At 48.8% G+C, this 15,219-nt stretch overlaps 1 protein-coding gene across 1 annotated transcript in view; it reads left to right on the top strand.

Annotated features, from left to right (window-relative positions):
* The first annotated feature begins 244 nt into the window (after positions 1–244).
* The window catches only part of SREBF2 (sterol regulatory element binding transcription factor 2), a 57,953-nt gene continuing 42,978 nt past the window's right edge, over positions 245–15,219 (top strand). Inside the window, exon 1 of the mRNA XM_027540645.1 lies at positions 245–518. Coding sequence (XP_027396446.1) covers positions 431–518 — 88 coding nt within the window. The 5' untranslated portion in view covers positions 245–430. The remainder of the gene's footprint in view (positions 519–15,219) is intronic.

Below are 15,219 nucleotides of genomic sequence, written 5' to 3'. Positions count from 1 at the left end.
CGGGAGTAAAGGAGGTTGGTCTGAGGACCCGGGGGACTCGCTCTTCGTATTCGCTTAAGAGCCGCCAGAGGTGGGGCCTCGCTATGCAAATCCGAGCTGCTGATCGTCGACGCGCCATCACCCCACGCGCCGGCCCGCGCGCCGATTGGCCACGACCAGCCTGGTCCCATTGACAACAAACAAGGGGGCGCCCGGCCCGGGGGGCGGGGCCACGGAGGGCGCGGGCTGGGGGCGGGGCAGCGCCGCCCCGCCCCCGTCCCGCGCGGCGCAAACATGGCGGCGGCTGGCACCGGCCGCTGAGGCGGTAACCGGGTGGGGGCTGTTGGGTGTCATGGGCGGCGACGGCGGCACCGCCCCCGCGTCTCCCTGAGCGGGACGGCAGAGGAGGTGTGGGGCGCGGGGGAGGTGGTCTTCTGCGCCGAGCCGGGCGATGGACGGAAGCGGCGAACTGGGCGGTCTGGAGACCATGGAGACGCTGACGGAGCTGGGCGATGAGCTGACCCTGGGGGACATTGACGGTGAGTGGTGGGGTGGGGTGGGTGGGAGAGCGGGGGGCGGGGGGCGCGCGCGGGGAGGAAGGGGTTACGGCGGCGCGCGCGGGTGCGCGTGCGCCCACCTTCTCCTCACACACAGCCGCCACCGGCCAGCCCCGTCTCACGCGGGAGGAACTGGCGCGCGCGGTCGCCGCGGCCGTCCGCAACCCTTCCGGGCGCTGCGGGCTTCAGCCCCGCCCGGCGGCTGGGCTCCGGCAGGCCGCGCGGGAGCTGCTGCGGGGGGCGCCTCGTGTCCGGAAGCCCAGCGAGGGTCGCGGGGTCGGCGAGGGGCGGGGGGGCCTGAAGGGAGCGGCCAGCGGAGAGCGCGCGGCCGCTGCCTCCGTCGCGCGGCGTCCGAGGTCCCGCTCTGCCTGCTCGCCCAAGCGGCTCCGTCGCACCTGTCACTCCCCACCGGGCCGCGTGGGCGGCTCTGGGAGATTCCCGGGGCCGGGCCCCTAGGCTCCGCGTCCTCCCCCTCCGTGGTCTTTCCGGGGTTGAACCGCGGCCGAATTCTCCCGGCACTTGGGAAAACTTTGGGGGGCAGCGAGAAGCTTAGTCGCTGATGAAGCGAGCGGTGGCGGCGGAGTGTTGGACGCATCTCCCCGCGATAGAGACCCGGGCGCTCCTGCTGTCGCGCTGCAAAGAGAGTTGAGCCGCAGGAATTTTGAGTTGTGCTCTCCCCGACCCCCTCGGGGACAGGTTGGGGAGTCGGGTGGCCTTTGTTCCGGCCACTTTCACAGCGGAGTGGAAGAGCTGTAGGAGCCCAGGGGATCATTTTGTGATCACGGAATCCAAAGTTTGGAGGTCAGAGACTTGCCCAAGGTCACCCAAGCTGGTTACAGAACACAGTTACTGGGTCAGTGTTGCCGTCGCTGCTAACATCAGTCTTTTCACCTGATCTTTGGGGGTGAGAGGTCCAATGAGTGGATAAGTCGTCCTAGTAATAATAATAACTCCCAGCAGAAGGCAATGGCACCCTACTCCAGTATTCTTGCCTGGAAAATCCCATGGACAGAGGAGCCTGGTAGGCTGCAGTCCATGGGGTCTCGAAGAGTCGGACACGACTGAGCGACTTCACTTAAACTTTTTACTTTCATGCATTGGAGAAGGAAATGGCAACGCACTCCAGTGTTGTTGCCTGGAGAATCCCTGGGACGGGGGAAGCCTGGTGGGCTGTCGTCTATGGGGTCGCACAGAGTCGGACACGACTGAAGTGACTTAGAAGCAGCAGCAGCAGTTGGGCTCTTCTGATAGTCTAGGCCCTACTTATATTGTTTCACTGGTTCCTCATTACAATCCCTGAAGTAGATATTCTTACTGCTCCGGTTTTATAGGGGACCTAAGTCAGATATGTTAACTTGTCTCAAGTCACTCCCTCTAGATTCTCCAGAACCCATGCTCTTAATCAGTCAGTGACTCAGATGCATTGTGCTTTCCAGTTTACAAAGTGCTTTCTTGTGCCAGGATCTTACTACAGCCTTACAGGCAGGTATGAAGGCTTCATCTCATTATACAGATGAAGAAACCGAGGCAGCAGAAGATTCTCTTCCAGGGGAAGAGACAGTGGCAGCAGCTAAATGAAGAGGATCCATTTCTCATTTTGCTTCTGTAACAACCCTGTGGCCTGACCTTGTTTTCCTATTTTGGTCATCCAGGCAGTGTGGTAAGACTCTTAAACGAAGCCCTAAATCTAACCACAGACTTTTTTTGTTGGATGCTCCCAAATACAGAGATGTGTTGACAAATGGAGGGAGGGAGGTTCTTGGAACTTAACAAGGACAGCTAACATGTTGTGAGCACTTGTGTGCCAGGCACCGTGTTAAGCAGTTAGTATGCATCAATGTTCTCAATCCTTAACAAGTTCCATCAGGTAGAGACTGCTTGTTATACTACATTCATCCCTTTTTTATAAATCCTGAAACTGAGGCTCAAGGCAGTTGATTAACTTACCCATAAGGCATACACAGCCAGTAAGGAATATGTCTGTAACTGCCTACCAACAGCCTCACACAAAGAAATTTGTGTGGATTTTGCATTCCCATTCGGAAACTGATCCCTGTTTGTTTTCATTTATAAATTTATAATGTGTTAAAGTGTGCTTGTGCGCATGCTAAGTCACTTCAGTCGTGTCTGACTCTGCGACTCTATGGACTATATAGCCTGCCAGGCTCCTCTGTCCATGGGATTTTTCCAGGCAAGAATACTGGAGTGGGTGGCCATGCTCTTCTCCAGGGGATCTTCCGGACCAAGGGATCAAACCCACATTTCCTGTGTTTCCTGGATTGCAGGCAGATTCTTTACTGTTGAACCACTGGGGAAGTGCACTGTGTTGAAGTACCTGGTGGTTAAGTAGTAACCTTACACCTATAGATGATTGAGTAAAATGAACATTCTGGAAACTCCCACAGTGGTTAAGTGGCTTCACAGGGCTCCATGTTAGATTTGGGATAAAGTGGTTCCCTGTCTTCATTGGTCAACAAGTATTCACATGTCAGCTGTAGTGTCTGAGCTATAGGGAACATAGGAAGATAGGATTTTATGGCTTTGTGGAGCTTGAGATGAATGATAATAAAACTGTAGTGTGTGTGTGTTATATGCATGCATGCTCAGTTCTGTCCAACTCTTTGCGACCCCTTGGACTATAGCCCGCAGGGTTCCTCTGTCCATGGAATTCTCTAGGCAAGAATACTGGAGTAGATTGCCATTTCCTCCTCCAGCGGATCTTCCCGACCCAGGGATTGAACCTGCATCTCCTTTGTCTCCTGCATTGGCAGGCAGACTCTTTACCACTGGTAAGCATACTGAGTATGCTTTACCTGGTAAGCATACTGAGTATAGAATAGCTCAGTTATAGAGGGCAATTAGTGAAAGTCAGTGAGTATGGATGGAGCTTGGTAAATACTGGCTTACCAGGAAGACCACACCGAAGAGATGGCCCTGCACTCAGGTCTTAGAGCAAAGTTGAGCGGGCTGAAGACTGGTGGTCTGCAGATATCCTTGAATACTCACCCATACACCCCCTCCAGAACATCAACCCTATGAGGGCCAGGACCTTTGTTTTGTTTCCTTCGCCTAGAATTAAATATTTGTGGAATGTTTGAAAGAGTCCAAGGACTTTGAGCTAGGCAGGAGTAGGATAATTAATATTAGGCTCAGCCCTTGGTGTTGGATCAGATCAGGGCTAGATGCTTCTGGGAGCCAGTCAGCTGAAGAAGAGACTCTGTGGGTATGAACACATATATTTTTTTTGTTTGTGTGTGGTGGGGGAGAGAGGGTTTCTACCACCTAGAGAACTCATTCCTGCCTCAAGGAGATAGTCATCTGGGTGAGTGATGACAATCCTAAGAGAGTGACGGGATGGGGAGAGGAAGTAGCCATTGTACAAGGTGCTGGACATGACAAGACTTGGCCTCAGTGAAACTTGGTCCTGAAGACAGAGCAGAGGTGGAATTTAAGTTCCCATTTAGGCTTTGATGTAGGGCATTGGGAGGATTCAGAAGGTAGCAGGAAGAGCTGGTTTGGGGAGATGATGAAAATTTGTCTTTAAATGGACTGAAATTGAGGCACTAGTAGGAAACGGGAGACAGATACTCAGGAGAAGGTCAAAACTGGGGGTGGAGATTAAAGACTAGTCACTCAGATTGGTGAGTTGAGGACACAGGTGAGAGGAAAAGGTGGAACCAGACAGGCGAGGAAAGTGTAATAACCTAAGGGGAAGTGAGCTTTTTGAGGAACAATGGATGATGGAGACAGGGCTGCAGAAGACAGCAAGGATGACGAGGCTCTGAAAGGACTCGTGGGATTTGGCAATTAGGAGATCCACTGGAGGAAGCGATTGGGTGAAGTGGTCCAAGGCTAGGTAAACGGAGTCAGGAGGGCAAGTAGGGGCAGCGGTTCTCAGTGGAGAAACTTTTCAGTGAGCTAATATACATTCTCCCCTTGTGAATTGGCCTCTTCTGGACATTTCACATGAATGGAATCATACACTGAGTGGCCTTCTTCACTTAGCATAATGTTGCGGTTCATCTGTTGCACCAGTGTTCCCTTATATGGATACTCCGTGTTTTATCGGTTCATCACTTGTTAGACATTTAACTTGTTTCCACATTTTGGCTATTATAAATTAAGCTGCTGTGAGCATTCATGTACAGATTTTTCTGTGGGCATGTTTTCTTTTCTCTCGGGTAGATCCTCTCTGGTTTTTGTCGCTCTTTGTTTTTTCCTAGGGTTTATCATAGCCCCATTTATTCACTTGCTTACTTTCCGTGTTCCCATAACTAAGGTGGCCCTAAATCTTATGACAGGAGCTCAGTTTGGCGGTCGGTTCTTTTCATTCCCCTTGTTGATATCTCTTCTGAAACTTCCCCTCTTTTTGCTGTGTCTGATGGTTGTTCTAGGTCTATTGTTCCTCGTTTATACGGGGACTACCCTTGACTATCACCTGGGGTCAGGGACATGTTGAAGCCCTTATTCCCTTGTTTTGTGTGTGTGTGTGTGTTTTTCTCCCTTGATTTGATGGAGCACATCCTCCAGTAGCTTACTAAGAAAGAGTACATTAGGAGTAAATTTGGGGGGACCTTACCTCTCTAAAAATATCTTTATTCTAACCTCTCCGATTTGATAGTTTGGGTGAATTTAGAATTTCAGGTTGAAGGCATTGCCTTGTTGTTTGCTAGCTTTCAGTAGTTGGGCATCTGATACTGTTTTGACTCCTACCCTCTGTGTGTGACCTGTTTTCCCTGGAAGTTTGTGGGCTCTTGTCTTTATCCCTGGTGCTCTGAACTCCACAAGGATGTCCGCTAATGTGACTGCGTGGTCGGTGTGTGCCTGCTCGGTGGGCTCTGAAGGGCTCACAGAGTCAGATACCTGCCTGCATGCAGTCCCCCTGCTGGTCACCTAGCCTGCCCTCCTGTCTGCTGAGAAACCTGTGGTTCCTGAGCCTTTGGGTGGCACTGTCTCTTGGGCCTCTCCTGGCTTCTCCCAGCAGACAGTTCTGTCTTGGGCAGAGTCCCTGGACACTACCTGGCACTAAAGAAGCACTCTGTAAAGGTGTGTCTAACGAGGAGAGGAAGGCACTTCAGCTTCAAGGTGTTGGGTGGGCCCCTAGCCTGTGTGTCCACGTCACTGGGAAGGCTGGAGTGGCCAGCCTGGTGTGGGGGAGGAGGTGAGGAGAGGGGTAGAAACTGACTCCATGTCTCTCCAGTGAGTCATGCTTCGGAAAAACTGCTCAGTGAGGTGGAGCCTCGATCTACCTCGTACCCCATTTTCAAGATGTAAGCTTTGTCTTGACCCTGAAGTATATATCACTGGTGCTAGTGTCTGGGTTGAAAGAGCTGCTGTTGCTCTTAGCTTGTTTATTTTCTGTGAGTTTTTAGCTCCTGGTCTCATCCAGTTCCATTTCCTGGGATACATCTTCTGGGCTTGCTCACACCTCCGAGCCAGTCTCTGGGTTTCTCCTCCTTCCTGGGTCTGTTTGGTCTCGCCCTTGACAAACATTGTCACACTCACACCCGGGCCTATGGCCCAGTGTTCTGAGCGCTGCCTGCCTCTCAGTCTTTTCTGTCATCCTCATACTCAGCCCAGGCTTGGCTTTTTTTTTTTAAGTAAATTTTTGCTTCTATATTGAATAGATCTTTTCTTTCCTCAATTACATAATTAAAAAAGGAACTTCTTAAGCGACTTTATTCAAATAGTGCCCCCTGAATATCAAATTGTCTCTCCTGCTGGGTTTGTGTATGAACTTTATATTAAAGTGCACATGAAACATTATAGCATTTTCACTTATGGATTGCTGTAGGTGGAGACAGTTGAGGTGTAATTGTCACAGTGTCCAGTGTAATTCATCTGAGGCGGCAAACGCCTGTTCAGGTCCCTGTGGAACATTTTCATCATTTGCAGTTTCATTAGCCTAAGCATTGTTGCCCTGAACACAGATGAGCAAATCACTTGGAGTTAGCTCGTTTGGTGTGTGTTTCTCATCAAGGACTCTTCAAGTCAAGAGCTGGGTGATAGCTCTTACACACTGCCAGCTGTAGCCCTTTCATTAAAAAAAAACTTTTTCAATATGATAAATTACTGTGGTGATTGGAACTTACCACTTGGAAAATATTTTTTTAATGATACATTCATGAAGCAAGATAAAAAATATGAAAGGGGTGCTATGGAAAGTCTTGCCCCCGGCCCTGTCATCATCTACTTAGGGTCCACACCCCCCAGGTTATTCATTTTTTCATTTCCTTTACATCCTTCAAAACTTAAGGCAGATAGAAGCAAATAGCATGTATGGATTTTCACTTTGCTCCCCTTTTGATTTTTCACAAATAGCTCGCATGCTATAAGTTTTGTTTTTCTGCCGATGTTGATGTTAGAGATCTTCCCAGTCTTCTTCACTGCTGCATGGTTCTCCATCCTCTGTCGGTGGGATTCTCCAGGCATGAATCCTGGATTGGGTCACTGGTTCTTCCCCAGGGAATCTTCCCAACCCAGCGATTAAACCCTGATCCCCAGTGTCTCCTGCATTGGCAGGCAGTCTCTTTACCACTGAGCCACTTGAGAAGCCCGTGTGCAGGTATAAGTGCAGGATGAGTGACTAGAGGTGGGTGCTGGCTCCAGGTGGGGTGGTGAGAGCTACATCACAGATGCTGCCAGAGTCAAAAGAGAGAAGCATACGAAAGGAAGGGGCAGGAAGTAACATTCTCTTCTGACTCCTCTGTGGTTTCGATAGGTCCTGTCCAGTGCTCTCCACGATGGATGGACCAGTTTACTCCCCCGCCACAGTGGAGGAGAGGGCCTGTCCTCCTTAGCTTCCAGCTAGAGTTTGAAACTCTGGCCCCTTTATCCTGCCTGTCTCTATGCCAGTTTAGGGCTGATGCCACCCAGCCACCCACAATGCACAGATAACAGGCTCCTTCGTCCTGGCCTCCTGGTTCCTCATTTGCCTTTCCTGTACTTGAGACCACTGGACAGTCAGTGAGCAGCCACCAGCTTCCTGAGCAGTCCCTTCCTGTGCTTCTGATGTCCCCTTTGCTTGCCCAGAGCCCTAGTGGTTGCGACTCTCTTACTCCTCTGCTGCACTTGGTTTCTTGCAGTGATCCTTCGTCAGGTTGGCTTGCTCTCCGTATGTTTAGACTTGCTCTAAAGGTGCAGCAGTTCCTTATTTTCAGCCCTCCTCTGCCTTGGGGGACTTGATAAATGACTTCTTGTTTTACGCTGTTTCATCGGGGCTCTCTTCTGTCTAAGTTCCCTTTTCTTCAGTGTCTTGGTGGCAGCCCTGTCTTCTGCCAAAAGTCTGTGAATCCTCTATCCTTGCATAAAAGTTCTTCGGGACTCTGTATTCCTATAGTGTTCTTCATTCTAATTCTCTTATGACTACTTTTCACCAAAATCTGCAGATATTTTAGGAAATGCCCTTTGGTTATGAATAGCCTCACCTCTCACAGTACTTTCCTTTGAACTGTTAAAAGTCAATGGGGGTTGTTTTTCTGAGCTAGATGGGTGGATTTTCTGTGATTATTTGTTGGGCAGGACTGAAATAGACATGCAATAGCTATTTCCCATCGTGTGATTCTTGCTAAGATGTACACCATCTTTGATAGTGAATATGGGACCATTTCCTCTTGATCCTACAGATGTACTGTCATTTATCCTGAGGCGCATCGGTTCTCTAGGTAAATGTGACTGTCTTATTCTTTATTAATTATTGACTCTCTCTGCAGCCGCCACTTCTTTTCCATCCTTCATCGGGTTTTGAAATCACACTGTAGGCAGCATCCACTGTGTGCCCAGCACAGTGTCTGGATAGCTCTGCAGTCGGGACCCTTTGAGAGGGCCTGTGTTGTGCTGGGCTCTGGGTATAGCCCTGGCAGGGTGAGCAAGGTCCCTGCCTTCACTCGGTGTGTGTGGCCTTTTACCTACACTGTCTTTGCTTTTAATTCTTTCTCCAGTTGCATGGTATGTTACAGATGAAGACACTGAGGCCCAGATCAGAGCTAGTAAGTTGTAAAAGGGTGACCTCAGTCCAACTCCAAAACCCATGTACTTTTCCACCCCTGCATGCCAAGCCCCCATCTGATGTAGAGGGCTTCAGAGTTGTGAATACAAGGCGGGTGGTGGGCTGGGGCTGGAGAGACCAGCCTCCTCTGCGCAGGTTTCCCTTCAGTCCACATGTGTTTATCAGGAAGGGTCTGCCCTGTGCTGGATGCTTCAAGTGACTTCCCTGGATCCCACAGCACTTCTCTAAGCCTTCTGTCCTGCTGCAGAGCAGGGACTGGGGCTGTCTGCGTCTCAGGTGCTCTGAGACTTGCCTGAAGCTACAGCACATGCACGGAAGAGGGCAGGGAGTCTAACATTCTCTTCAATTCTTATCTGAGAGTGAACGAGGAGCTACAAGTTGCAAGTGGACTCTTAGGACCAAGGGCCCTTTTTTTAGAATACAGTTTTGAAATGTTTATTCTTTCCTTTTGAAAGGGCTTCTGTAGGTGTGGTGGGCGGACACGAGCAGTTACAGAACAAGGTCAAGTGTTCCATTTCTGGACCACAAGCCTCACGGGTTAAACTTTGTTGACATGATGGAATTTTTTAAAGAATAGCAGGATCCCAGAGCGAGGCCTCAAAGGAAGGCTCTCTGGGGAAACCTGTTTAGAAACTAATCCTCAACCATTGAACGGCTTGGAAGCTGGAAAACAGAGCTCTTTCTGCATCTCTCAGGCCTTCGGAATTGCTAATGAACACATGTCTAAACGTCCCTTATAATGTGGCTTCTGCATCTGTCCTGTGGAACTGGTCTGCTGGGTTCAGGGACTAGACTGGATCAGTGATGAAATTCCGGCTGCTGAACCAGGTGTGGAACTGCCTTGTTAAACTGGAGTCTTCTTGGCTCAGGCCCTCATCGTCCCATAGCAACTCATGGAAATACTGCTTCTTCCTAAGTGTAAACGTCCCTGCGAGGCCTAACACGTTACAAAAATCCCTCTGATACATTTGTCTTCCTGATAGTGCTGGGAGGTACTTGATTTTATTCCCATTTTGCATATGAAGACGTAGAGACAGATAAAATGATTTGCCCAAGGTTTACTGTGCTGATGAAGTGGCATTAGGAGTGAACTTGGGCCTTCTGACGTGAGCTCGTACTCTTCCCTACCCTGTGGGAATGAGGTGGGAGATGCCCTGACTCCGGAAGCCTGTCTGGGGACCCCTGTTCTCGTCAGAAGTTGTTTTAAGTTTTTTAAATTTAATTTAAGAAATTTGTTCATTCCAGTTCCGCATGAGTATCCACTATGTTCCTGGCTCAGTGCTATGTATCTGTGCTCTGTGCTGGGTCCCACACAAGCTAGCATATTGTTAGACTCAGGTATTAGAGATGAATGAAAAAGTCTGAACTGTCAGGGAGCTGACATCTAAGCAGCCTGTCACAATACAGAGCAAAATGCAACAGAGGCCAGAACAGAGGAACAAAGTCCCAAGTTTTTGAAACACTAAGGAAGGGGAGTAGGAAAATCTTCATGGAGACTGGCGTTTGAGCTGAGTTGTGAAGGATGAGTGAATAGTATTTTAGAAAGGAGAATTTGGAAAGGCAGGGTGTTGGGAATAATTTGACATGTTTGGGAATATGTGATTCCTTGTGGCCAGAACACTGTGTGGGACCGAGGGTCTCAAACTTTAATGTGCTTAAGAGGCCCACCAGGGTACACCCCCAAAGATTCCAGTGTGGAAGGTAAGATCTGGGGTAGAGTCCAGGAGGGGCACCGGCCAGGGGAGCAGGCATAGTAGTGTCCCAGGCTGAGCGGACAGCCGCTTTGTAAGGCTTGACCACCGTGCTCGGGTGATTTGCAGGTTGTCCTCTTGATAGCTGTGTTTTGTGGCCTTCCTCAAACTTAGTTTTGATCAGGTCCCTCTCCTGCTGTGCTGTCAGTTGGCAGGCTTGGTGATGAGCCACAGAAGCTGGCTTTGAGTAGCTCGAGTAGAAAAGGAGTTTATTGGCAGGATAGTGTGTGGACTGATCAGAAAAGCAGGAGAGCCAGACCGGGAACACGAGCCAGAGCCAAGGGCAGCTTGGCAGCAGAGTCCTGCTAAGAAGAGGCCGGAGCAGCCTGTTTAGGACCCGCTGCCTCGGTGGCCTCTGCTTGTCCCCGCTTCCTAGAGTCACGTTCCTGGTGGCAGCATGCATTCATCAGAGCCGCCTGGCAGGAAACCTTAATGCTGAGACCACCCAGCATGGGTTCTCCAGAAGGAAGATCAGGGTGCATGGGAGGTACAGCTGGAAGGACGGCAGACAGAGCAGGAATGGCAGATGTCCGTGGTGCTTTCTGTGCCACTCCAGGCAGCTTCCGTGAGGCCTTCACAGCTCAAGTGCAGGCAGCTCCGTCTCTCCACTCTGTTCCACGTGCTCTGCGGAAGCTCCTTCCAGAACATTTCTTGGTGCTGTGCTTTTGCTCATACCATTCCCTTTGTCTGCAGCACCTACCCATGCCTCTCTCTAAGTCACAAACGTCTCTTCACTCTTCAAGGCTCTGCTTTCCCTGCCTGCCAGGACGAGTCAGCCCTTTCTCTGCCTTCTGACAGCCCTTCCTCTGTGAGGCACCTGTCTGTTCACCCTTGTCACAGTTTCTGGGGTTGGTTGGGTTTCTTTCCTGTGAGGTTGCTGGGTGGGAAGGGAACCGGCACTTTGGAGTCTGTGCTATATGCAGGTTCCCCGAGCTCCCAGCACCGCAGTGCACAGTGGGTATGAACATGCTGGGTGGTGATTTGTAGCAGGGGTTAGTAACCTGCTTTGGAAGTATTATTTTTGTCCTTAGTCTGAGGGAGATTTGGGGGTGTGGTAATGATTTGGGGAAGGGTAGGTTGGTGAGTCACTGAGGTCTTTCACTTTTGCCTGAATGACTTTTTTAAAATTAATTTTTCTTGGAGTATAGTTGCTTTACTGAGTGGTTTAAGGACTGGGAAAGGTGGAGATCCCCAGCTTTGGAACTTTGCCCCCCAGGAGGACAGTTAGGTGGAAGGAGTGGCTTTTGCCAGACTTTGTGGACACTCGGTTACCTGGCACTATGCAGTGCCAGCCCCTGGAACAGGCTTGTGCAGGGGCGTTCCTGAGCGTCTTCCTCTCTGCCTGTTGTTCAACTTTCAGTCTCTTTGTTGCAGGAGAGTGAGAGAGACACCAGAGAGATGCAGGGTGGGAGCAGATGAAGGGTCAGGAGATGCAGGACACCCAGGATGACACCCTTTTCCTTCCTGAGCTGGGGATGTTTGTTCCCATTAGAGAACGAGGCTGTCTGGTGACATCCACACAGTAACAGAAGCAAAGCATCTGTCCAGGGTGGTGGCTGAGAACTTGACTCTTCAGTCCCAGCGCCGTCACCTGCTGACTGAGTGACGCTGGACAAGTTACTTAACTTCTCTGTGCCTAGTATTCCTTGTGTGTGAAGTGGAGGTGATGAAGGCACCTACCTCAAAGTGTCATGGAAATTAAGTGATGAAATCCATGTCAAGTGCTTAACGTAATTGTTAACATGTGGTAAGAGCTCAGGAAATGTCAACAACTGCTATACTGCTTTTATTATTACTGCTAGTCATTGGCTTGAGTTTTCTCTTAATTGTTGTTCTCAAAATCTGTTCTTGATCTGTTTCTAAAAGCATGCATTTCAAAGGAATAAAGAAACAAGATGGACAGCCTATCAAATGTGGATGGTCAACAGATCTGATGCCTCTAATGTGGTCTTGGTAAGACCTGGGTTCCCAGCTGGGACCCAGGGTGAGGCTCTCCCATGGGTGGGGACAGTCACTGCGAGGTGGGACAGTCCCAGGGGTGGAGGGCTCCTGAGAGGAAGGCCCCCTAGCATGCTTGTTGGAGTGACGTCTGGAGCAGGATGGAGCCTTCGTGAACTTACCTGCCTAAGACCCCTCATTGGACTTGGGCTTATTTCTTCCTGTGTAACAACCCCCACCACCATCACCACTTTCAAGCACTCTGTGCCAGACACTGTTCTAAGTGCTGTGCATATATTAACTCATTTGAAAGAGTGCTTAAAGCTGCCTCCCAGGGTGATTTGAATCGTATGCCATGATAAGTGGAAGTTTGCAAGGCGTTAAAAGCAGACACAACTGGGTGACACTGCTGATGAAGTTCTTTTCTAGTAAAAAGAGAAAATCACATTTAACCTTTGTCTCTAAATGCTCACACACAAGCATGGGATGAATTGCAGTAAAAACAACAGAAGCTTTTTAGGAAATGTACTCCTACAGGGTCCTCTTGCGTCACGCGCCTTTATCATCCCAGCACACGGCACCTGGCCCTGGCAGGTGTTCACACGGGGTTTCTCCGCCAGAACATGTGCCTCTTGATGTGTTCAGTTTTGTGTCTGGCACACTGTAGGCTCAGTTAATGTATGTTGAATGCAGGTCTTAAGGGTTGTGTCTTTATTGGTTTGTTCTTTATTTGAAGAAAGAGGGGTGTTCTGGAAAGGAGCATCTTGTCAAGGCAGAAGGTCTCATCTGGAGAAAGTTTTAATACTTTGGGAGGAAAGTATGCTGGCAAAATACAGTCAGGCAAAAATCTCTCTCATCTACTCCCCCTTGAGTCAGTTACATGTGTGTTACCCTGAGATGGATCTTCTTTCATTAACATTGAACTTAGTATTGGGGGTCATGAGATGGGTTACATTAAGTGCCCCCCCTCCACCCACACCCAGATTCCCCAGACTTTATTGTCGCTCCAGGTCCATCTTGCATCTTTCTCCCAGGTTGTAAAATCCAAGAAATGTTTGTTTTGTGGGGGGAAATAGAGTGCATGGAAGAGATATGCAGACCTCAATATGGATATAAATTCAGATCTTGTAGCTTGTATGAAGGGCTTGAGCAAATAGTTTAACTTCCCTGAACCTCATCTTCATGACCTGTAAAGTAGAATAGCAATACTAGCACCTGGGTTTGTGTGAAGTAGTACGTAGGTATTAGTGACAGCTATTATTATGTGTCCACATGGAATCAATAGGAAGTGAATTTAATTTCAGTCATAACCACCTTCTCTGCATTTGAATAAAATGTAAATATGATTTCTAGTTAGAAAATAAGTTTATTAGCTTTGTCACTGAGTTGTTGCTTTTAAACATCAATAGTGTGACTACTGGCTTTTATTCAAAGGTTAAATTGGAAGCTAAGCTACAAATAACCCTTTTTCAAATGTTAGGTTGAAAAAGAAACTATGAAAAAGTCAAAAGACATTTTAGTATGTGCTGATCATATCCCTATATATTAATATATATCCATTGGAATTTGGATTGTTCCTGTATTTATAAGTAGGGAAACTGAGTCTTGGAGAGATCAATTAATTTCCCAGAGGCAGCACAATTACATTATGAGAGTTCCAACCAGCCTTCTGATTTGTCACACAGAAAGCTGTGTTTGAATTTAAACTTGGGAATCCCCATTCTCTTTGGCCTTCCAGGTAATTCTTGGTTTAACTTTTCAACATCCTGCTTTTCTTTTTTAATATGATTGTTTGCCACGCTCCCTTCACACAACCCCTAAGAGATAGGTGGCCTGTTTCCCAGTTTTCATACATAACTGGAACTTTGCTTTGGGGACTTCCCTGGTGGTTCCAGTGGTTAAGACTCTACATTTCCACTGCAAGGCATACAGTTTCAATCCCTGGTCAGGAAACTAAGCCCTCATGCTGTGTGGCACAGCCAAAAATTAAAAAAAAAAAAAAAAAAAACTTCCCTTTAATCAATTTTCAGAAGTCTCTTCCTCTGTTGATGAGTTACCCTAACTTTTGTTTTAGCTGTTTTGATATTCTCTCAAGTCAGAACTCAGCCCTAAGTCTTTGCTCAGAATGATTCTTAGTGAGCATATGGTGTCTGGGGACTCTGGGCAAGCCAGTAGCCCCCTATACAAACCAGAGTGAGCAGGGCTGAGGTGCAGGGCTCCCCTTCCTAGAGCATTGCTGGATTGCTGGCTGTAGCTTTTCCTTCTTTAAGAAGGAGAGAGACCAAGTTCATTACCATGAGCTGCAGACCCCTTCAGGATTTGGTCCTGACCACCTGCCCAGCCTGGTGCCCTCCCGCTGCCCACCATGCAGCTCTAGGCCTCCAAGCCGTGGCTTGCAAGATTCCCTGGGCCTAGAATTCCCCCGGCATCCTGGTCAGCCTTCATTCCAGCTTCTTGAGGAAGCTGCTCGACCAGCTGGAGTCAGTGATTTTATCACATCCCCTGTGTTGTCCTCACCTGCTGTGACTGTCGCCACCAGATCTGTCACTCTCACTAACTCCTTGAGGTCGAGGGGTGTTTTTTCTGCGCCAGCACGCAGTGGGTGTTCAACACATTTAAAATCTTGCATTTATATACCTACTTCACCAAAAGTGGAAGCTTTGTGGAAATTACAGAAATTTGTCCAGATTTTCCTGGGTAACCCAAATTTCAAAAATATCTTGTCCCATCATGAGGCGGTGTCCCTTCCACTTTTGGTTCAGAAAGCGTGTTTGCTGTTTTTATAGAGTGCATGAAGGTTGCATGTGAGGGCATCTCAGTGAGTTGATACCAAGTCGTTTAAGTACCAGAGCGCTGAGTGCCTAGAGAGGCCCAGGGAGTGGAAGGTTTTGTCTAGGTGCTTGTGGAGCACAAGATCTAAGGGAAGTATTAAAAAATAGGTCTTACTGGATGTAATATGACAAAAGAAACTTTTTAATGTTTGAAG

The sequence above is a fragment of the Bos indicus x Bos taurus genome, chromosome 5 (assembly GCF_003369695.1).
Source record: "Bos indicus x Bos taurus breed Angus x Brahman F1 hybrid chromosome 5, Bos_hybrid_MaternalHap_v2.0, whole genome shotgun sequence".
NCBI classification, from domain to species: Eukaryota; Metazoa; Chordata; class Mammalia; order Artiodactyla; family Bovidae; genus Bos; species Bos indicus x Bos taurus.
The sequence above is the reverse complement of the archived record's forward strand: the minus strand, read 5'-3'. Positions and strand labels throughout refer to the sequence as shown.